This window comes from Cucurbita pepo, chromosome LG20 (assembly GCF_002806865.2).
Source record: "Cucurbita pepo subsp. pepo cultivar mu-cu-16 chromosome LG20, ASM280686v2, whole genome shotgun sequence".
Lineage (NCBI taxonomy): Eukaryota > Viridiplantae > Streptophyta > Magnoliopsida > Cucurbitales > Cucurbitaceae > Cucurbita > Cucurbita pepo.
Genome location: NC_036657.1, coordinates 7,724,779 through 7,746,766, shown reverse-complemented (window position 1 = coordinate 7,746,766; position 21,988 = coordinate 7,724,779). Strand labels below are relative to the sequence as shown.

The following is a 21,988-nucleotide window of genomic DNA, read 5'->3' as shown; positions in this document are numbered from 1 at the left end:
TTTAAAGTGTTTAAAAAAGTGTAGGGATATATTTGAAACATTTGAAAATTCAAAGATATTTTTGAAACCTTTTCATCCAAAACTAATTATAATGATATTGATATTTTTTTAAGTTAAGGGTATTATTAAAACTTTGAAACGTTTTTGACATAGGTAAAATTTGAGGATATTTTTATCAATTTAGCCTTAAATTTTTCATTCATTTCTTTAACCAATTAATTTAAAATTACAGTACATAAAATTCAAAGCATAATACTACACAAATAATTAATTTAGAAGTACATAAAATAAAAATACATTAGATTTTCGTCCACATAATATAATTTATGTATGAGAGATCCAACAATTTCAAACACTTCCACTCCCCAATTTAACCACCAACAATTCACGTATATAAAAAAAGAAAAAGAAAGAAAGACGTACACATGGACAATTATATCCTCATGATGACGAAGGAAATGACGAATTTACCCTGTGCAGTATTAAAAAAACTGAACCGATTTTCTTTTACCGTGCACTGTCAAAAGCAAATATAATTCAGAAAAACAGACAAATTCAAATAACGAAATGACGAAAACACCCCTCTCCTAGACGAGCCGGCGGGGATGCAAATAAACACGAAGCCCATTCTTCATAAAAAGAGTGAGAGACATCTTTTGTTCCACCCGGTGACCGGGAACTGGCGCCAGCCGGTACCGGAGGAGTACGGCAGAGGCGACGGACTTCATCTGCAAATAAGCCAAATCCTTCCCCAAACAAGTCCTCGGTCCAGCATTAAACGCCACAAACTTATACACATCCTTCTGCCCCTCGAACCGGTCTCCGGCCGGCGATAACCACCGGTCCGGTTTAAATTCCTCACAATCCTCCCCCCAAATGCTCTTCATTCTCCCGACCGAATAAATTGAATACGTCACAGTCGAACCGGCGGGCACAAAAGTGCCATCTGGCAACACGTCATCAGCCACGACATACTTGAAATCCTGTGGTACGGACGGGTATAAACGAAGCGTTTCAGCCAACGCGGCTTTTAAGTACACCAATTTGTCGGCCTCGTCGAACACCAACGGCTCTTCGATCCAACGGCGCGTATCGTCGCCACGTGTTTGACGGAGGACCGTTGAGATTTCGGTGAGGATTTTTTCCTCTACGTGTGGGTGGTTCATTACGAGCCAAAAGAACCAGGTGAGGGCGACGGAGGAGGTGTCCCGACCGGCGAGGACGAAGTTTAATGCGATGCGGTGGAGCACGGTGGCGGAGAAGCGGTCGTCGTCGCGCTTCTTCATGAAGCGTGATAATAAGTCGTCTGAGGGAGATTCTTTACGGGCTGCAACGGCGTCGTTTATGTATTCTTCTACCACTTTCAGACACGTCTTCAACCTTCTTTCCATTCCAATCCCTAGAAGCTTCTCGAACCTCCATATAAGACCAGGGTAAAGAAGGCGCTGGAGAGTGGCCTCAGTGGCGGTGTCAAAGGCCAAAGCGAAGGAGTTTGTAGGCAATTCCGGCGACAGAGTTTCAGGATCTTTACCAAAAGTCAGCCCACAAATATTATCAAAAGTCAACCGGAGCAACAAATCCTGCAAATCCACCGCCGTCTTATACTCCGCCGCCTTGTCCAAAATGCACCACAGTCGCGTCCTTATCGTCCGATTAACCCACCGATCCATCGCCTGTCGGAGCGTCCTCGTCGTGAACTCCAGCGCCGCCGTTTTCCGCTGAATCAGCCAAATTTCGCCGTCGCTGTTGAAAATCCCCTGTCCCAGTAAATCGTGAAAAGCCGCCTGCCAGTCCGGTCCTTTAGGGTAATTTTCGAACCGGGTTCGAAGCACGTGCTCGATGTTTCTCGGGTGGCACGTGACAGTGTAAAATCCTTGCTTTTTAGCTATGAATGGAACCGCCACCGTGCAGGTTTGGTACGTGGCAGCGGCGCCTGTGTCGCGGAGGTTTCCGGCCATCCAGTCATGGAGTTTCTGCCGGTTCGAGAAAAGAGCCGGTAGACTGCCGATGACCGGCCATACTCTTGGACCGGTGAGCTTACGAGCGAGGAAATAAAACCAAATCAAATAGGTGAGAAAGAGAGTGAGAAAAAAAGTGGGGAAGGGAAAAACGACGTCGTTGGCCATTGATGCGAAGGAGCAAGGAATTAGTGAGGGAAGAGGGAAAAATAGTGGATTTATAAAGTGAAAAAAGAAAATTGGGGAAAAAAGTTTAGGAAGAGTTGTTGAGAAAATTGAAAAAGAAAAGGTTTTGGAATTGGTAATAATATTGACATGCACACGAAAACTCTTCCATTATTATTTTATCCTTTAGTATTCATAAGCAAGTGTATTTTTTTTTTTTTTTTTTTTTTTTTTTTTTTTTTTTTTTTTTTTTTTTTTTTAAAAAAAAAAAAAAAAAAAAAAAAAAAAAAAAAAAGAGAGATAAAACTGTAAAAGAGAAATTACATAAAGAAGACAAAAATGGACTCTACCAATTGNCGGCGTCGTTTATGTATTCTTCTACCACTTTCAGACACGTCTTCAACCTTCTTTCCATTCCAATCCCTAGAAGCTTCTCGAACCTCCATATAAGACCAGGGTAAAGAAGGCGCTGGAGAGTGGCCTCAGTGGCGGTGTCAAAGGCCAAAGCGAAGGAGTTTGTAGGCAATTCCGGCGACAGAGTTTCAGGATCTTTACCAAAAGTCAGCCCACAAATATTATCAAAAGTCAACCGGAGCAACAAATCCTGCAAATCCACCGCCGTCTTATACTCCGCCGCCTTGTCCAAAATGCACCACAGTCGCGTCCTTATCGTCCGATTAACCCACCGATCCATCGCCTGTCGGAGCGTCCTCGTCGTGAACTCCAGCGCCGCCGTTTTCCGCTGAATCAGCCAAATTTCGCCGTCGCTGTTGAAAATCCCCTGTCCCAGTAAATCGTGAAAAGCCGCCTGCCAGTCCGGTCCTTTAGGGTAATTTTCGAACCGGGTTCGAAGCACGTGCTCGATGTTTCTCGGGTGGCACGTGACAGTGTAAAATCCTTGCTTTTTAGCTATGAATGGAACCGCCACCGTGCAGGTTTGGTACGTGGCAGCGGCGCCTGTGTCGCGGAGGTTTCCGGCCATCCAGTCATGGAGTTTCTGCCGGTTCGAGAAAAGAGCCGGTAGACTGCCGATGACCGGCCATACTCTTGGACCGGTGAGCTTACGAGCGAGGAAATAAAACCAAATCAAATAGGTGAGAAAGAGAGTGAGAAAAAAAGTGGGGAAGGGAAAAACGACGTCGTTGGCCATTGATGCGAAGGAGCAAGGAATTAGTGAGGGAAGAGGGAAAAATAGTGGATTTATAAAGTGAAAAAAGAAAATTGGGGAAAAAAGTTTAGGAAGAGTTGTTGAGAAAATTGAAAAAGAAAAGGTTTTGGAATTGGTAATAATATTGACATGCACACGAAAACTCTNTAAAAAAGACATCATTTCTGTCTTTATTGGTTCAATTTAGAAACCTTGTTAAAATATTGGATGAATTTTTAAATGGAACCATTTTTTTAAAATAATGAAATGTTAAATATTAATCTTAGATGTTTCATTTCTTAGAGATGGAAATCATACGACAACTAATATGTAAAAACCGAAATACAAATGTGACCTGATATTATTTAAGTGATCATATAATTGGTGTATAGAAATTAATTACGGTTTTAATGATATACTTTGAGACAAAATAAATAGTAACAATCATTTTCTATCATTGGTATATAAAAATTAATTACGGTTTTGATCAGGTTAAGTGAAGGCCAATATGAATGTATGCTCGATGGATCGTCGACCAAAACAATAGTCACGAGCAGCGTAGAGGCGTTGTTCCTGTATGCAAACACAAACAAAAAACAGAAAAGCACGCTCCCTACGCAGGCATTATCCTGTTCAGGTTCAAAGGGACTATCTCAGCCTGACCAGTTAGCCCCGGATGAGGAGCTACACTTGGTCGAGGCACCCCCGGTGCGTTTCTTAAGTTAATATGATGAGAAGGACAAGGTCAAAACATCAAGCAAAGTAACAACTTTTTCTTAGTTCCAATAGATAGAGAAACAAAGCAGACGAACTTAAATACAGCCAGTGAAAGGGAATGGACAAGCTAAACTTTGTACTCTTCCATGGCCTGAAGCTGGAGACTCGATCTGAGTATTTAATTTCGGTTTTGGTCATCCAATCATCGACGACGAGTCTCCTGCACTTCCAACCCTCTTCTTCGTGAGCAGTCCTGCATATTGGTATACCGTAAGAACCAACAAAAGGAATAAACTCATATTCATATATATGAGTCTCTTTGTAACAGCTCAACCCCACCGCTAGATGATATTGTCTGCTTTCGCCCGTTACGTATCATCGTCAGTCTCACGGTTATAAAACGTGTCTGCTAGGAAGAGGTTTCCACACCCTTATAAGGAATGCTTCATCCCCCTCTCCAACCGATGTAAGATCTCACAATTCACCCCCCCTTGGGAGCCGGACGCTGGCACACCGTCCAGTGACTGTGATAAGATAAGAAATCAACTACAAGGGGAATAAGATTCGGATTACCTTGTTGATCGAATATCTCAAGGCAAGAACACTTGATTGAGATTCGAATCACTCCACAAGCAAGATCGATCATGTCTAGCTTGAATGACTCTTGTTGATCAAATATCTCAAACACTTGTTTGAGATTCGAATCACTCCACAAGCAAGATTGATCATGTCGAGCTTGAATGATTCTACATGCAATCTAAACTACATAGAATTGCAAAGAAACTTAGCCATTGGCTAAAGAAAAGCACAAATGCTTCTTTTTATATATTCCAAGTCTACCTTACAAATACAACATACATGGCTTTATATAGCCTCAAAATGAAACTATTAAAGGCATTCCAAAAGTTGTAACATTCATACTTAATGGCCATAATTAGCCATTATGTAAATGTAACCTAAAGTAAATAAAATGTCTTAAAATACAATAACTCTAAATTACTCTAAATTGTAACCCACCCAAAATTTATAACCATCAAACTTCATTCTTATTCAATGTAGCATGAATTGAAATTTCTTTTGATAATTTCAACAACATTTTCTTCACATCTTCATTGAAGCATATTGTATGATTGATGTCTCTTAGTTCATATCAGACTGGCTCTGATACCATTTGTAACAGTCCAAGCCCACTGCTAGAATATATTGTCTGCTATGGCCTATTGTGTATTGTTGTAAGCCTCATGGTTTTAAAACATGTTGGATACGAATAGGTTTTCACACCCTTATAAGGGATGTTTCGTTCCCCTCTCCAACCGATGTGAAAGCTCACTCTTAGAGAACCAATATGAGAACGCATCGTACCAAATCCTTTCAAGCTTAGAATTTGAAGACTATGACTGAAATTCAGTTATTAAAATTGTCGTTCTATGCTTAAGAAAACCAAGGAGAAAAATCAAAAGGCCAAAAGTTTAGTGATTACTAACCTTCACCTCTTCAGGGAGTCCATGTAGCTTGCAGGCAAGTAGATTTCTCCACCAGTTTCACCATGTTGTTCACCACTAACGGTTTTCTTTGCAGCCAAGAACTCAGCACTCATAGCATCCATCCCTTGCTTCAGAGCTTCCTCTGCGCTCCCGTACCCGTGTTCTTCAGCATACTTCCGCACATCCTCGGTTATCTTCATGGAGCAGAACTTAGGTCCACACATGGAACAGAAGTGAGCCACCTTGGCACCTTCTGATGGCAAGGTTTCATCATGGAAGGACATGGCAGTCATAGGGTCCAATGACAAAGCAAATTGATCCATCCATCGGAACTCGAATCTCGCCTTGCTCAATGCATCATCCCATGATTGAGCATGTGGGTGACCTTTGGCTAGATCAGCTGCATGAGCAGCTATCTTATATGCTATTACTCCAGCCTTCACGTCATCACGATTTGGCAATCCTAGGTGCTCTTTCGGTGTAACATAACAGAGAAGAGCCGTGCCAAGAGCCCCAATATTGGCAGCACCAATGGCAGAGGTAATATGGTCATAGCCAGGAGCTACATCCGTAGTTAAAGGACCAAGAGTGTAGAACGGAGCTTCATTACACCACTCGAGCTGTTTTTGCATGTTTTCAGGGATCTTATGCATCGGAACGTGTCCAGGTCCTTCATTCATTACCTGAAACTCAAATATGCAACCACTAGTTAGTAACACGGAAGATATAACATTTCCTAGTACCTAAAATGAAAATAGCAGATAATAATGTCAGGAATCACGACCCTCCACAGTGGTATGATATTGTCCACTTTGAGCATAAACTCTCATTGCTTTACTTTTGGCTTCACTAAAAGGCCTCGTACCAATGAAGATGTATTATTTAATTATAAACCCATGATCAACCTCTTAATTAGTCGATGTGGGACTCCTCCTTTCAATAATCCTCAACAACCCCCCTCGAACAAAGTACACCATAGAGCCTCCTTTGAGGCCTATGTAGCCCTCGAACAGCTTCCCCTTAATTGAGGCTCAACTCCTTTCTATGAAGCCCTCGAACAAAGTACACCATTTATTCGACACTTGAGTCACTTTTGACCATACTTTCGAGGGTCCCAACTTCTTTGTTCGACATTTGAGGATTTTATTGATATGACTAAGTTAAGGGCATAGCTCTGACACCATGTTAAGAATCACGACCTTCTACAAAGGTATAATATTGTTCACTTTGAGCATAAGCTCTCATGGCTTTGCATCTGNTCGAATCTCGCCTTGCTCAATGCATCATCCCATGATTGAGCATGTGGGTGACCTTTGGCTAGATCAGCTGCATGAGCAGCTATCTTATATGCTATTACTCCAGCCTTCACGTCATCACGATTTGGCAATCCTAGGTGCTCTTTCGGTGTAACATAACAGAGAAGAGCCGTGCCAAGAGCCCCAATATTGGCAGCACCAATGGCAGAGGTAATATGGTCATAGCCAGGAGCTACATCCGTAGTTAAAGGACCAAGAGTGTAGAACGGAGCTTCATTACACCACTCGAGCTGTTTTTGCATGTTTTCAGGGATCTTATGCATCGGAACGTGTCCAGGTCCTTCATTCATTACCTGAAACTCAAATATGCAACCACTAGTTAGTAACACGGAAGATATAACATTTCCTAGTACCTAAAATGAAAATAGCAGATAATAATGTCAGGAATCACGACCCTCCACAGTGGTATGATATTGTCCACTTTGAGCATAAACTCTCATTGCTTTACTTTTGGCTTCACTAAAAGGCCTCGTACCAATGAAGATGTATTATTTAATTATAAACCCATGATCAACCTCTTAATTAGTCGATGTGGGACTCCTCCTTTCAATAATCCTCAACAACCCCCCTCGAACAAAGTACACCATAGAGCCTCCTTTGAGGCCTATGTAGCCCTCGAACAGCTTCCCCTTAATTGAGGCTCAACTCCTTTCTATGAAGCCCTCGAACAAAGTACACCATTTATTCGACACTTGAGTCACTTTTGACCATACTTTCGAGGGTCCCAACTTCTTTGTTCGACATTTGAGGATTTTATTGATATGACTAAGTTAAGGGCATAGCTCTGACACCATGTTAAGAATCACGACCTTCTACAAAGGTATAATATTGTTCACTTTGAGCATAAGCTCTCATGGCTTTGCATCTGGCTTCCCAAAAGGCCTCATACCAATGGAGATGTATTCCTTACTTATAAACTCATGATCAACCTCTTAATTAGCTGACGTCAGGCTCCTCCTTTCAATAATCCTCAACAAAATAATTGCTTTTCAGAGTTTCCTAAATTCATGACAATTAGCACCAAATGTTTGAACATGCAGCCTTGCGTGGTTCTAAACAAAAGTTACAACTATGAGATGTTCTTTCAAATGCATATAACTAGGAGTAAATAGGTTTCCTCTTCAATGCATAAGAATAATATGGGTGTGATTGTGAGCATATGTATGTATGTAAGCAAGAGAGAAGATTATTCACAACCTGCACATCTTTTTCCCATGCTCTACGAGTCAGTTCGCCCTGAGTTAAGAGCTCTGCAAATTGAGCAGTGTCGTTGGCATCATAAATTGAACCAGGTCTCAGCCCGTCACCAATCGATAGAGATATATCGTACTGATTACAGATGTCAAGTATGTCGTCCCAGTGTTCGTAAGCAAAGTTTTCTTTATGATGGGCCAAACACCACTTTGCATGAATAGATCCACCACGTGATACAATTCCTGTCATTCTTTTTGCTGTTAGAGGGATGTATCGAAGTAAGACCCCGGCATGAATAGTAAAATAGTCTACACCCTGCTCAGCTTGTTCAATCAGTGTTTCCCTGAAAATCTCCCACGTGAGGTTTTCAGCTATTCCATTCACTTTTTCAAGTGCCTGATATATGGGAACGGTTCCTACTGGTACGGCTGAGTTACGCAATATCCACTCACGAGTTTCATGTATGTGACGACCGGTAGAGAGGTCCATGACAGTATCAGCTCCCCACATGGTCGCCCATTGGACTTTATAAACTTCTTCTTCAATAGAACTTGCAACAGCAGAGTTTCCAATATTTGCATTTACTTTCACCAAGAATTTTCTACCCACAATCATGGGCTCCAACTCCAAATGTTTCTTGTTGGAAGGGATGATTGCCCGCCCGCGAGCAACCTCTGACCTCACAAACTCCGGATCCAGCTTCTCACGAGTGGCACAAAACAACATTTCCTCAGTAATGATTCCTTGCTTGGCATAATACATCTGTGTGTATCTTGGTGCACCTAATTTGTCCCTCCTATCAACCCAGTCCTTCCGAAGTTTAGGCAATCCTATATAACATTACTGATTGTCAGAAACAATGTAAATTGGAAGACATAGGTAACAAGTATACCAGCATAGCCAAAAAAAAAAAAAAAAAAAAAAAAAAAAAAAAAAAAAAAAAAAAAAAAAAGGCAATAGTACTTGCCACCATTTATGTCTCTATGGAGCCAGATAGCACTAGTTGGCATCTGATGTTTAGGGAAAAAATAGAACTCTTATGCAACAGACTTAAAATAACAGACATGTCTATCCAAATAGAAGAACTCCGTTCACTACATAAAAGTAAATAAATAAATTATAGCTACAAAGTCCGACTCCAAAAAGTTTACACAAAATTTATATTTTGAGTAAAAAATATACGCTCATGAAGAATTAAGAAATGAAACAAACCCAACATGTGCTACAACACAAAATAGCAAAAATGAGTCTTTTCAAGGAACTGTCAAATGCTGATCATCTTACCAGTACGGGGGCTGATGTTTTGAGGACCACTAGTGTCATAATTGTCAAAGTTTGGTTCATCACCAGATAGATGAACCCGACGAAAGGGTACTTTGAGCACATGCCCAGTTTCTTCGTGAACAACTTCCCTGCATAACAAATTATGCATCAATAATTGCAAATGTAAGATCATCATCTATTTAGTTTTGCAACAATTACAAAAACTATGNTCAACCTCTTAATTAGCTGACGTCAGGCTCCTCCTTTCAATAATCCTCAACAAAATAATTGCTTTTCAGAGTTTCCTAAATTCATGACAATTAGCACCAAATGTTTGAACATGCAGCCTTGCGTGGTTCTAAACAAAAGTTACAACTATGAGATGTTCTTTCAAATGCATATAACTAGGAGTAAATAGGTTTCCTCTTCAATGCATAAGAATAATATGGGTGTGATTGTGAGCATATGTATGTATGTAAGCAAGAGAGAAGATTATTCACAACCTGCACATCTTTTTCCCATGCTCTACGAGTCAGTTCGCCCTGAGTTAAGAGCTCTGCAAATTGAGCAGTGTCGTTGGCATCATAAATTGAACCAGGTCTCAGCCCGTCACCAATCGATAGAGATATATCGTACTGATTACAGATGTCAAGTATGTCGTCCCAGTGTTCGTAAGCAAAGTTTTCTTTATGATGGGCCAAACACCACTTTGCATGAATAGATCCACCACGTGATACAATTCCTGTCATTCTTTTTGCTGTTAGAGGGATGTATCGAAGTAAGACCCCGGCATGAATAGTAAAATAGTCTACACCCTGCTCAGCTTGTTCAATCAGTGTTTCCCTGAAAATCTCCCACGTGAGGTTTTCAGCTATTCCATTCACTTTTTCAAGTGCCTGATATATGGGAACGGTTCCTACTGGTACGGCTGAGTTACGCAATATCCACTCACGAGTTTCATGTATGTGACGACCGGTAGAGAGGTCCATGACAGTATCAGCTCCCCACATGGTCGCCCATTGGACTTTATAAACTTCTTCTTCAATAGAACTTGCAACAGCAGAGTTTCCAATATTTGCATTTACTTTCACCAAGAATTTTCTACCCACAATCATGGGCTCCAACTCCAAATGTTTCTTGTTGGAAGGGATGATTGCCCGCCCGCGAGCAACCTCTGACCTCACAAACTCCGGATCCAGCTTCTCACGAGTGGCACAAAACAACATTTCCTCAGTAATGATTCCTTGCTTGGCATAATACATCTGTGTGTATCTTGGTGCACCTAATTTGTCCCNCAAATGTAAGATCATCATCTATTTAGTTTTGCAACAATTACAAAAACTATGATACTCCAATGAATTCACTCACTTGTGTTCTTTTGTGCTTTTTGGGAAACATTGTTCAAATGAAGGAAGCGGCAGAAAGTCAGGAGATGAAGGATCAACTGTATGTTTATTGTTTTTGGCTTTCACTGTACTGGTTTCCATGGGTTCAGAGGTTAAAGTGGCTCTAGGAGTTAAGGTAATAGATGAAGGGTATGAGTCCTTGCATGCACCAGAAACACGTCCAACCACGTCAAACCCAGGCAAGAAGGCAGTATTTAGTGATTTCGTAGGGTAAGAATGGTTCCCACTCTTACCAACAGCTGGTGTTATGGTAGCATGAACTGACGCCATCTTTGATCTAGGTTGAAGGAAAAGAAAAAAGTTTCTTGATCTTTAAAAATGATTGTGAGAATTTGACACAGAGCTTCATAAATATCATAATATGTTGTTCAAAATCAGACTCCATCAGACCAAAACAAGAAAGAAAAAACAAAACATCTTAAATATCTTAATATATCGTTCAAAATCAGACTCCATGAAGCAGAACGAGCTACGAAAGTACAAAAAGCATCATCTACATACAGCTCAATGAACGTTTCAATCTAAGATTTCCAGTAGAATCCAGTTGATCAATCATAGAAAATCTTAAGCTACAAGAAGCAACGAAATGAGAAAAACAAAAAGCATCACGAGAATCCAGTTCAATGAACAGGTCAATCTAACATTCAAGTAACAGGTGGAAGAAAAGGCACCGCCGATCAAAGCAGATACTACTACACGAAAGGCTCAGAAAATAACAAAATCTTTAAATGATACAGAACATTCAGTTCAATCGCCGATCAAAAACACAACTCCATCATTAAGACGGAACAACGAAAACTCGAGCGGAAATAAAATCATCAAACGAAAACAGCAGTTCAAATACAATAACAAAGCAATCTGATCGAAGAAAACTCAAGAATGATAACAGAAAATCGATTCGAAACACAAGGCGGTGCATACAAAGTACTTTCAATGAATTAAGCCACAGAAATATGAAAATTAAGAAGGCGAAATGGAAAAGATGTAGGGTTTTTGGATGAACCTACCGAGGAAAGCTTGAGAGTTGAGTCTTATCTGTTAAACACGCGGCTTTAAGCAGAGACTGAAGATAATACAGAGACTGGGAGAGAGTTGGAATTATATATATGGGAGCAGAGGGAAGGATGAGTGTTCAATTCGTACTCCAGAAAAGGTAATGAAAGTGATGCCGACGTGGCATAAGCTCCGGGTTTAGATATTTCTGACACTCTGACAATCGAAATATCTCATTCTTTTTTTACTTTAATATATATCCCAAACACATCTCTATCAGAAAAATCTAAAATAATAATAATAATAATGCCACAAATTTTTTTTTTTTTTTTTTTTTTTTTTTTTTTTTTTAAAACTCTTATTGTTAAATAAATTCACTAAAATCATAAATAGATTGACTAATAAATCTTTGAAATTATAATTTTGTATTCTCTGTTAATTTTTTTTTTAAAAAAATTATAATATATACATAATAACAATTTTTGGTCCTATTCTAAGTAAAAATAAATTTAATTTAATTTGTATCTACCAAATTCATTAATTATTAAAAACGTTTAATATATTTGAAATTTTTTAGACATAAATTTAAATAAATAAATAAAACTAATATTTTATATTATTTTTCTATTTGGAATTTTGTATTTTGTATTTCTTAGTTAATGAACAACTTTTTTTACTTAATTTCGAGATTATATTAATTTCACTATTTGAATATTGATAAAATTAATTTTTGGTCTCTAAAATTGAAAAATATATAATTTTTTTTCTTTGGTAGAACAAATTTAGAGTACGATAATTTAATATTTGATTTTCTTTGGGGATCAGCGAACGCTAACATTCATCCCGGTGTCTGGCTCTAATACCATTTGTAACTGTTCAAGTCCACTGCTAGCAGATATTGTTTGCTTGGCTCGTTACGTATCGTCGTTAGCCTCACGATTTTAAAATGCGTCCGTCAGAGAGAGATTTTCACACACTTATAAGGAGTTCTTCATTCCCTTTTCCAACTGACGTGGGATCTCACATTATCAAACGAGGCTTAAGAAACCTAACATGGTGAATTTTGCTTTATGGTCCCTCAAAAGCTGTTTATTTGTTCTGAGATAGCAACATTGATATTAGCTAAGCTTCCATAATATCACCAACCTCACATTTATGTGGATGAAATTCACACAGCAGAGCCCATTACCTTTTTTCTGAAATAATAAGTGAAGGATGCAGAAAAGGCTCAGATGGAAATACCTGTTGAATGATGCCATTATAATGACCCATATATTTCATGCATTCCTAACTTTAATTGGCTCGAACAGAGTTAAATTAATAAAAATACTCTCGAACTTTAGATATTATTCGAAAAATACCCATAAATTTTTAACAGTTTCAATAATACCCTTTGATTTTTACAACAAATTTTTTTTTTAAATATCTTTACAGTTAGATGAAAGCTATTTTTACCCATAAACTTTTGATAGTATTTTAAAAATACCATTCAACTTTAAAAAAGTTTTTTAAAATTCAAAAATAAATTTACCGCTAGTACTGTATTTAAAAAAATACCCATAAAATTTTTAACTAACATTAACACTATTTACCCTTCTAAAATAAAAATAAAAGAATCGATGAAAATCGTCTATCAACTTCTCATAGATTATTTACGGTCGTTTTAAGGATACTAATGAAACCTTTTAAAAATTTAAGAGTATTATTGAAAGAAAGCGCAAAACTTAAAAGGAAAAAGAGAACGAACGACAGTTTATGATCAAAAGAAGTCAATATTGAAAATGCACAAATATCAATGGCAAGTAGTATGGGAGTTGAAGTAACATGACTACAAGACTTCATGCAGTTCTACCTTCGCTAAGCTATGAATATAGAACATGCAGAAACGCTTATTGAACGATGAATGGCTGATAGCCTTTCAGTGTGGAAGTAAAATGACCCAGATGACTTCATACACTTGTTAACTTCTGGAAACGCTATATATTTACAGTACACTAATAGTGTGTGTGTTCAGCTGGGTAATAAATTACAAATATGAAGCCGGATACTCTTAAAATTGTGGCCAATGCATACCTGATTGAGAACATTCAAAGTTGATATCAAAATGAGGTGCCTTTGGCAGTAGCAGCCGTCGTTGTGTATCCAACCAGCAGCTATCTTTCTTATAAAGAATGCGCCAAAATTGTCAATTCCTTTGGTGGGGCTACGAAGCTGGGGCTGAGTTCACCGACTGCACTGGGAGAAGAGATTCTTGATTGCCTCTTACGAAGATTGTCAGTTCCTTTGGTGCAACAACCATTCTCAACCACTCTTGCAGTTCTTCACCTTCTACTTTTTCTTTTTCTAGAAGACAAAACATGAATCAGAAACGAATAAGAAATCTTCATCTCTAGGGACGACAAATGATCATCTTTGGTTCTAGTTCAAGTTGCTACCTAGACCATCCTTTTGTTTCTAGCTCTATCAAAATTCACGAAAAACCGAAACAAAAAAAGAAATCAGGACACTTGGGCAATATTCTCATTCCAAGGATAGAGGATAGATAACCTTCTAAATGGGCACCAAGCCCTTCCAAGACAGCTGGGTTTGCACGCACGACTGAAAGCGCGATCTCGAGAGCAGATTGTAGCAATGCTTTAACCTCTCTTTGAACAAGATCAACAAGATGTCCCTGCTACATGTATTATAATTAATATGGACAACATAGAAACATATACAATGAATTAAATAAAAGAAAGAAATTGTATAAAAATAAGAACCTGGTCCCTTCCCCAAGGAGCAGCTCCTCCAGACTCATCTATCCCACCACCAGCAAGCGTTGCCATGGACAAAGGGCCTATTGTTTGGTTCAGACCATACTCAGCCACTGCTTTGTATGCCATGTCAGTTGCTCGTTTGATATCGTCGAGTGCGCCCGTTGAAATACGACCAGAAAAGGCTACTTCTTCTGCTGCACGTCCTCCCAAAAGCGTAACCAAACGGCCACGCAACTCATCAATGAAGAGCAAATATCTATCTTCATTTGTTGGAGGAATATAGGTAAACCCGAGTGCCCCGCCTGACCTTGGTAGTATGCTCAATTTCTGATTTAAAAAATCCACGAAATGATTTAATCTTTCATGCTCGCACAACATTCACAATATAATCAACCTCATAAACTACTAAAGTGAGAGTAGAGCGTTAGTACCAAACAAATCAATAACACCACTTCCACATAAGGAACAAGTCAAATCAATTAGTCAAAATAGCAGGAATTGCTTGGTCTAGAGCCAAGTTTTCCTACTAGCAAGACAATCCGAAATTAGCACTAATGATCAAATATATCTTGAATTTGATGGCAAAAAAACACTCAGGAAAGACAACATCTTAAAAGAATCTTCAGTAGTAAGATAGACAAATTCAAGGTTAATCTGCACCAGAATATTTCTATTTTTACCTCCACACGTGGCTGACCAGGTATAAGATTTGCAACAGCTGTGCCTACAACTGCATGACCAGCCTCATGTCGTGCAACTACAGTCTTCTCACTTCCTTGCAATTTGGCAGTCTTCTTCTCTATGCCCTGCAACAAACAATTTCCTTCAGTTTCTTTTAAAATATCCAAATTAAAAATTCCATCCAAATGCAAACAAGGCACTGCGTCCTTCAATCAAGAGGATCCTTCCCCGAATTCTCTTTTAGTCAATCATATCAACTCATCAGACTGATATTATTACTCCATCCATCTATAAAATAGAGAATTTACTGAAAAAATGAGATGTTCGGAATAAACTGGATACCAAGAAACACTGAAATTCTCTTTCGGGTAGGCCCTAAAAGGAAAAGGAAGGAGACCCGCAGGTAATGAATGGGAAGATCAGAAAGTTGGAAGAAGAAAGGATTTTTTGGTTAGACGTATGGAACATGACGTGATATGTCTTCGTAATGAAAATAGAGTGAGACCAATAAAAGGTAGGATCCAAAGGCTCAGTCCCTTTTTAGTCAGCGACTCAGTCCCTTCAGAAAAGATGCTGCGCAGAATGGCAAATTTGCAAAAAAATCAGCTAACTAGCTCTACAATTATTGTCTTAAAAAAGTTGATTATCTCCGAGATTGCTACCATTGCCCTTCTTTAAGAGATTCCTTTCCTTGTTTTTCTTTTGGGGCAGGTGCCTGTGAGTGTGTGTTTGTATGGCGTGTATGTGAGAGGAAGAGAGATTTACAGCTATCGATCTCTCCACTGCTTGAATAAAATCTTCTTTTTCCACAACATTTTTGCTTTGTCTTCCAGCCAAAAGAGCAGCTTCATTAACCAGGTTTGCAAGATCTGCCCTGCAATAAGTATAAATCCCAGTCCAATTTAAATCATCCCATCAGACCACAAAGAACTAAGATTCAAGAACTAGAAAAACGTCTCATAAAATGATGGAAACAGAATACAAAATACCCTGTAAAGCCTGTGGTCATAGAAGCAATATCAATGAGGTTGACATCATCCGCAAGGGGGAGATCTTTCTTGGTAACATGTACTTTCAAAATTGCTTCCCTTCCAGTTCTGTCGGGTGTTTCCACCTAGAATAATAAACAAATAGAGAGGACAAAAAAAAAAAAAAAAAAAAAAAAAAAAAAAAAGGCGAAGCTGAGATTAACTTTATCATCATTCAACTTGGGCAAGTAGCAGAACCGTAATACAGGTCACAAACCATGACAACACGATCAAATCTTCCAGGTCGGCGAAGAGCAGGGTCTAAAATATCTGATCGATTGGTAGCACCAAGAACAATTACAGCAGCGTTGCTGTCAAACCCATCCATCTCCTGCGAAGCAATTTAAAAATCATTGGACTTATTGCTAATTAGCTAACATAATATATTTTAGAAGCTGAAGACTCACGCATGGAAACCTACAGTAAGCAACTGATTCAAGGTCTGCTCCCTCTCGTCATTACTGACAATACGGAATTTACCATCACGACTTTTTGCTACAGCATCGATCTACAAGGTGGGGGTTCGACATTAAGAATTTTAAAGATTGTACTAGCTTTTCAATAGTTATTATCAATGTGTTCTAACCTCATCAATAAAGATGATTGATGGTGCCTCTTTCTTCGCTCGTGCAAAGAGATCTCTCACACGAGAGGCACCCATGCCAACATATAGTTCTACAAATTCACTAGCAGAACAACTTATAAAGGGTACTTCAGCTTCCCCAGCGACTGCCTTCGCTAAAAGAGTCTTACCTGTCCCCGGAAGACCCACCTGTACAATAAAAAAAAAATTAAATTTCATATACCAGAACCCCTTTAAATTCGCAGCGGAATGTAGGGAAGCAATCCACCAGCAGGGATGGTGTTTACCAGTATGCAACATCTAGCCCATATAATCGTTTCCAAATATACCAATAAACATGAATTAAGCTGTAATATACTCATATACAGACGAATAGACACCTAGCCCAACTAGCAAATCATTCTACTCTAATACGACTGACTTATCGATAGGAGAAGAAGCCCAGTAGGGGAATGAAAATTGAACAGCTCGATAGTTCTGTGTAGAAGAGCTCAACAGGGATTTTGATTAGTCAAATACTTCCCACCAAATTTCACCTTATTGGGTTTAAAAGCTAAGGGATATTATGAATGCCATAAATAAGTACATGCAAGTGTGTAGATAGTGTTACAAATACATGGACTTGGACCCCAACCATGAAATGGATATTTAGATAAAACATATATGAACTTCTAAAAAGCGTCAACCTTTTTCAAACAGAAGAAGAATTTCTGTTTAATTTGGGTAAAAAACATCAACAATGAGGGCATATGAAACATCAACAATGCATAATGTTATAGAAGTGTATAGAGTGCTAACTATAAGTTGACTTCTTTGGTCCAATTTGTAAAAGAAAAAATGAGTATAAATGTCGAAGTCAAACCTTCATAAAATTCTAGAGTAGAAATATGAATCGCATGACCAATGGGCAACTCAAAAATCACTTCAAATGTCGACAAAAAAACTTCACGAAAACTTCTACGTTACGAGTTTTATTATCAAACTTGCAAGAGAAACTGCAATATTCAATTTGCACATTAACCAAACAACTTGATTTATTCTTTTATTTTATAATTTTAAAGGCCTATACTAGCTAACCTAGCTTACATGCATATTGAACAATCTCAAGAGATAACCACCTAAATATACAACTCCCAAATAAACAACTTGTAAGAAATTTAGGCTGCTTCCATAGTTTGAACCCATACCTAAAAGAAATGGATTTATAGTTGCATTTTAGACCATTGGACCAACCAACAATGGGTATAACTTATAATATAATAACTTTCATTGAAAAGAAAAGGTAAAAACTCTGAAATTTTAATGTAAAAATGGATTACGCATACACACAGTTCTTCCAGTTGGACCCTTGATAGTCCTGATTATTCTTCCATTAAAACTCACCAGAAGGACACCTCTAGGAGGCCGAGCACCAAGTCGAATATACCTATCTGGACTCCTTAAAAATTCCTGTGAAGCATATTTATATTACATTATTACCATATAAACACTATTTCCCAAATAAATGAGAAATCTTCAAAAGTGAAATAAATGAGAAATCTTCAAAAGACTATCAATGGTACTAATGACATAATTGCGACACGAAAAGAACTAAATCTATGTCTAACATACCACGATTTCTTCAAGCTCCTCTTTAGCCTCATCAACACCAGCTACATCAGCAAAAGTTATTGATTCAACTTGTTCAGAGACTTTTGACCCACCAGAACCCCGAGACTTACGGTTCCTAATTTGACCAGCTGTATGCTAAATACAAGCAGGCACCTGATCAGAAAAAAGAGAGTACGTTTCTGAAGATGCAACAAAAAGAAGCTTGCCATCTCATACCTGTGAAAAGTTTACTGGAAACCGATGGAGAAGCCCAGCAAGCACTACAACATAGAACAAAGCTATCTGGAAATCACAAAACAAGTATATGTTTTGCAACTTTAAAACTTTGAAATAAATGGTATAGTTCAAGAACATAGCAGAAGTAAAAGAATAAAGTTAAAGTCGAATTCTCGCTCTTCAATGTTCCTATTCCTTTCTTTAATTATGACATGGTAAGAACATGCTTTTGTATAATTATGAAGATATATAGATCGTTTATGAAAGTTATTAGTTACATGTAAGTTTAAAACAAACACAACAAGAGCTCCAACAGACATTTAAAAGCCAATGAATCCATTTGTTCGTCCTCCTAGCGAAATAATAATCACTCCGCTCTCATCAAGCTAGAACTAGAATTTGGACATTGTTTTTTTAAACAATATCATATGCATTGAACATGAAATAAATGTTAGGAATCATGACTTTTCACAATGGTATGATATTGTCCACTTTGAGCATAAGCTCTTATGGCTTTGCTTTGGGCTTCCCCAAAAGGCCTCATACCAATGGAGATGTATTCCTTGCTTATAAACCCATGAGCATCCTCTAAATTAGCTAATGTGGGAGTCCCTCCCAACAATCCTCAACAATCCTCCCTTCGAACAAAGTACACCATAGAGCCTACCCTGAGGTCTATGTAGCCCTCGAACAGCCTCCCCTTAATCGAGGTTTGACTCCTTTCTCTGGAGCTCTCGAACAAAGTACACCCTTTGTTCGACACACAAGTCACTCTTGACTAAACCTTCGAGGCTATCAATTTCTTTGTTCGACACTTGAGGATTCTATTGACATGGCTAAATTAAGGGCATGGCTCTGATACCATGTTAAGAATCATGACTCTCTGCAATGGTATGATATTGTCCACTTTGAGCATAAGCTCTCATGGCTTTGCTTTGGGATTCCCCAAAAGACCTCATACCAATGGAGATGTATTCCTTGCTTATAAACTCATGATCATCCTTTAAATTAGCCAATGTGGGACTCCCTCCCAACATTCCTCAACAATAAATGCCCAAATAGTAATAGAAAGATATAGTAACACAATAATTGAAGCTCACCAGAGCAGAGTTCAAGAATCCATTCGACCGCTTATCCGGTGACCCAAATTCCACTGCATTTTCAAACATCTTATCATAAGGAGTTTTAATATCACTTGGCCTGGTAGTCGTATAAACGATTCTTTTAGTCGGATTAACACTTCTTATCAATGAGTCTGATTCCTGCAGCTTGCTTCCACTAATGATTTCACTTTCCTGAGTCCCTGGTTCAGACTTCAACTTAAACATGATGTTCACACCATCCACTTCCACCTTCTGCACATTATTACTGTTGATCTTGCTTAAGAAGTCACTGTATGGAACGCTTACGAATGTCGTCGTTGTCCTAGGCTCAGAGCCTGGTAATGGAATCCCGGGGCGAACCAACCGCATAACGAAAACTAAAATTCCAAGCTGTAGAAGCAAAACTCCAATCTCTTGGGCCTGGACTATAGGCTGCCACCGCCATTTTCCACCTTTAGACCACCACCAACCTCCTCCTTTTCTGTGCTTCTCCTTCCTCCGGTTTGACGAAGAACCAGAATCCGTTGTGTTCTTACTCACCCCCTGAGTTTCGCTTGGTTTAGCTTCACTTTTCTCCCCTGAACCACCTGTGGAATCACTATCCCTATCATTTGCACATATCTTGATATTCCTAGATCCGAATTTTCCCGCGAAACCTCCCCAAATGTTAAATCTATCCGAATTTTTTGAAGGCCCTAATCTATATAACTTTACATAGGGCAAGGGCACCGAATTCGGAACAAAACGGTTTGAATTCTGGTGATACACCCTAGATTTATAACGAAGAACCCCCAATCCATTCCAACAACGAAGATTACAATTCGAATCGAGATGAAACCTGGTTCGAATTACCGGACTTAAAGACTCTACCGATGTCATTTCGAAGCTCCAGAAACCGAAATCAAAATCAAAACCTCCAAATCGAACTAAGTATCTTTCCCATTATCATCTACACAAACAAAAACCAAAAATCCAAAACAAAAAAAAATCTATGGATGTGAGCAGTGCACCTGGAACAAAAATTTCGAGTATGAAAATTGCTGCTCTAGAGAGAGAGAGAAGAGAGGGAAAAGGCGGGGAAATGTGAAGGAAAAATTCAACTTACAATCTGGACTGTCGGATGAAGTTGGGTAGGGATAATAGGCCGTTGGCTTCATTTTTACGCCTTCAACTTGGTAGCCTTATCCGTGGCCCCGCCTTTATGGGGCTTCTTGTAAATATATAAAAACAAAAAACATATATATATATATTAAAAATAAAGTTTTGTTTCTATCCTCTGCTATGCGTTTCATGGGAAGTATTGTATTTTGACTTATGGTAGCACGACACGTGTATATCAAGGGAGAAGATATTATTGTCAAATTATGTCGTTTCTCCCTCGTCAAATAGTGAGCACTTCTTTTATTCAAGTAATAAAAGTTCTTTTATGGTCTTAATTCTTTTATGGTCGTAATAAATTAACCTATGAAAAGTTTTTTTTTTTTTTTTTTTTTTGTAATAATTAATATATAATAATTTTGCCTATAAATTTAATATTAGTAATTTAATTATTAATTCTTATCCGAAAAAATCTATCAAAATTATCAAATTATATAATGTGTCAATTGTTGTGATTTTATAAATACACTTGTCTCAAACAATTTATTGATTTAACACTATAAAAAATAATTCATCATAAATTTTAAATTATAGGATTAAATTGTTACTTATTAAAATTTATATTCTTAATTATTATAAAATTTAAAATATAAAAAATTATAAATTAAATTTAATGAAAAAAAGTTTAGAGACCAATCCCTAAATTTATGAATTTATTATTATTATTATTATTTTGAAAGATATGTTGTGTTACACTATAATGGGTGAAAAACTAGGAGAAAATACGTGTATTTCTCCAAGTATACGTAAAAAAAAATACATCATTAAAGAGGTTTAATCACATTATATTAACGAGCGTGTTAAGAATTGATTATAATGTAAAATTTTAGCCAAAATTGAATATCAAAACGAGACGTCAATCACCGTTTCAAAGATCAATAATTAATTCTTCAATTTTTACAGTGTAGTAAATTCTTAATATACTCCATTCATAATTTCAGTTAATAAAATGATTTATAAGATTTAACTAAAATATAAAGGTAAAATAGACCTTATAAATATATTTTTAAACTTCAGATTTCGAACTTTAAAAATATATCATATATTAAAAAACAAAATATTATATTAAATTTAAATTTAAAATTTATGTCTAAAAAGACTTTAAATTTAAAATTTATGCCTAATTACTTTTTATTAGAAGATATGTTAATATTTGTTAAGATTTAAAGACATAATAAAGTTTTTTTTTTAATTTAAAGATAAAATAGA

General features: G+C 37.8%; 3 protein-coding genes across 4 annotated transcripts; all 3 read right to left on the bottom strand.

Annotated features, from left to right (window-relative positions):
• Positions 1-285: 285 nt before the first annotated feature.
• LOC111783196 (cytochrome P450 86A1-like) lies at positions 286-3,342 on the bottom strand. The gene is made up of 2 exons (XM_023664093.1): positions 2,494-3,342; positions 286-1,346 (listed from the first exon to the last, which is right to left on the bottom strand). The coding sequence occupies exons 1-2, from the start codon at positions 3,271-3,273 to the stop codon at positions 588-590; spliced, it is 1,539 nt and encodes a 512-aa protein (XP_023519861.1). The 5' UTR covers positions 3,274-3,342; the 3' UTR covers positions 286-587.
• A 327-nt stretch (positions 3,343-3,669) lies between these two features.
• LOC111783078 (phosphomethylpyrimidine synthase, chloroplastic-like) lies at positions 3,670-20,718 on the bottom strand. Of its 2 annotated transcripts, XM_023663958.1 has the most exons (14): positions 19,619-20,718; positions 18,519-18,584; positions 18,303-18,437; positions 18,075-18,140; positions 16,695-16,880; positions 16,530-16,616; positions 16,326-16,439; positions 16,070-16,194; positions 15,846-15,954; positions 10,613-10,920; positions 9,266-9,393; positions 7,985-8,811; positions 5,472-6,154; positions 3,670-4,240 (listed from the first exon to the last, which is right to left on the bottom strand). In XM_023663958.1, exons 1-13 carry the CDS (start codon positions 20,498-20,500, stop codon positions 5,474-5,476), a joined length of 3,714 nt encoding a protein of 1,237 aa, XP_023519726.1. In that variant the 5' UTR covers positions 20,501-20,718; the 3' UTR covers positions 3,670-4,240; positions 5,472-5,473. The 2 variants fall into 2 exon arrangements, with proteins under 2 accessions (XP_023519726.1, XP_023519725.1); XM_023663957.1 differs by lacking the exons at positions 3,670-4,240; positions 5,472-6,154; positions 7,985-8,811; positions 9,266-9,393; positions 10,613-10,920 and adding exons at positions 13,417-13,986; positions 14,191-14,314; positions 14,403-14,726; positions 15,080-15,205.
• On the bottom strand, positions 9,649-10,532 carry LOC111782893 (phosphomethylpyrimidine synthase, chloroplastic-like). Its single transcript, XM_023663731.1, has one exon. The coding sequence runs from the start codon at positions 10,504-10,506 to the stop codon at positions 9,649-9,651; it is 858 nt and encodes a 285-aa protein (XP_023519499.1). The 5' UTR covers positions 10,507-10,532.
• Positions 20,719-21,988: the final 1,270 nt, after the last annotated feature.

What these genes read in the sequence shown, in the direction of transcription:
- LOC111783196 (XM_023664093.1), bottom strand. Translation starts at nt 3,273, where the DNA reads ATGGCCAACGACGTCGTTTTTCCCTTCCCCACTTTTTTTCTCACTCTC. An exon ending in TGAAAGTGGTAGAAGAATAC is followed by an intron (nt 1,347 to 2,493) that starts ATAAACGACGCC and finishes GTAGAAGAATAC; the next exon opens with ATAAACGACGCCGTTGCAGC.
- LOC111782893 (XM_023663731.1), bottom strand. Translation starts at nt 10,506, where the DNA reads ATGTATTATGCCAAGCAAGGAATCATTACTGAGGAAATGTTGTTTTGT.
- LOC111783078 (XM_023663958.1), bottom strand. Translation starts at nt 20,500, where the DNA reads ATGACATCGGTAGAGTCTTTAAGTCCGGTAATTCGAACCAGGTTTCAT. An exon ending in CCTTGAATCAGTTGCTTACT is followed by an intron (nt 16,440 to 16,529) that starts GTAGGTTTCCAT and finishes ATTGCTTCGCAG; the next exon opens with GAGATGGATGGGTTTGACAG. An exon ending in CATGGGAAAAAGATGTGCAG is followed by an intron (nt 6,155 to 7,984) that starts GTTGTGAATAAT and finishes TTTGAGTTTCAG; the next exon opens with GTAATGAATGAAGGACCTGG.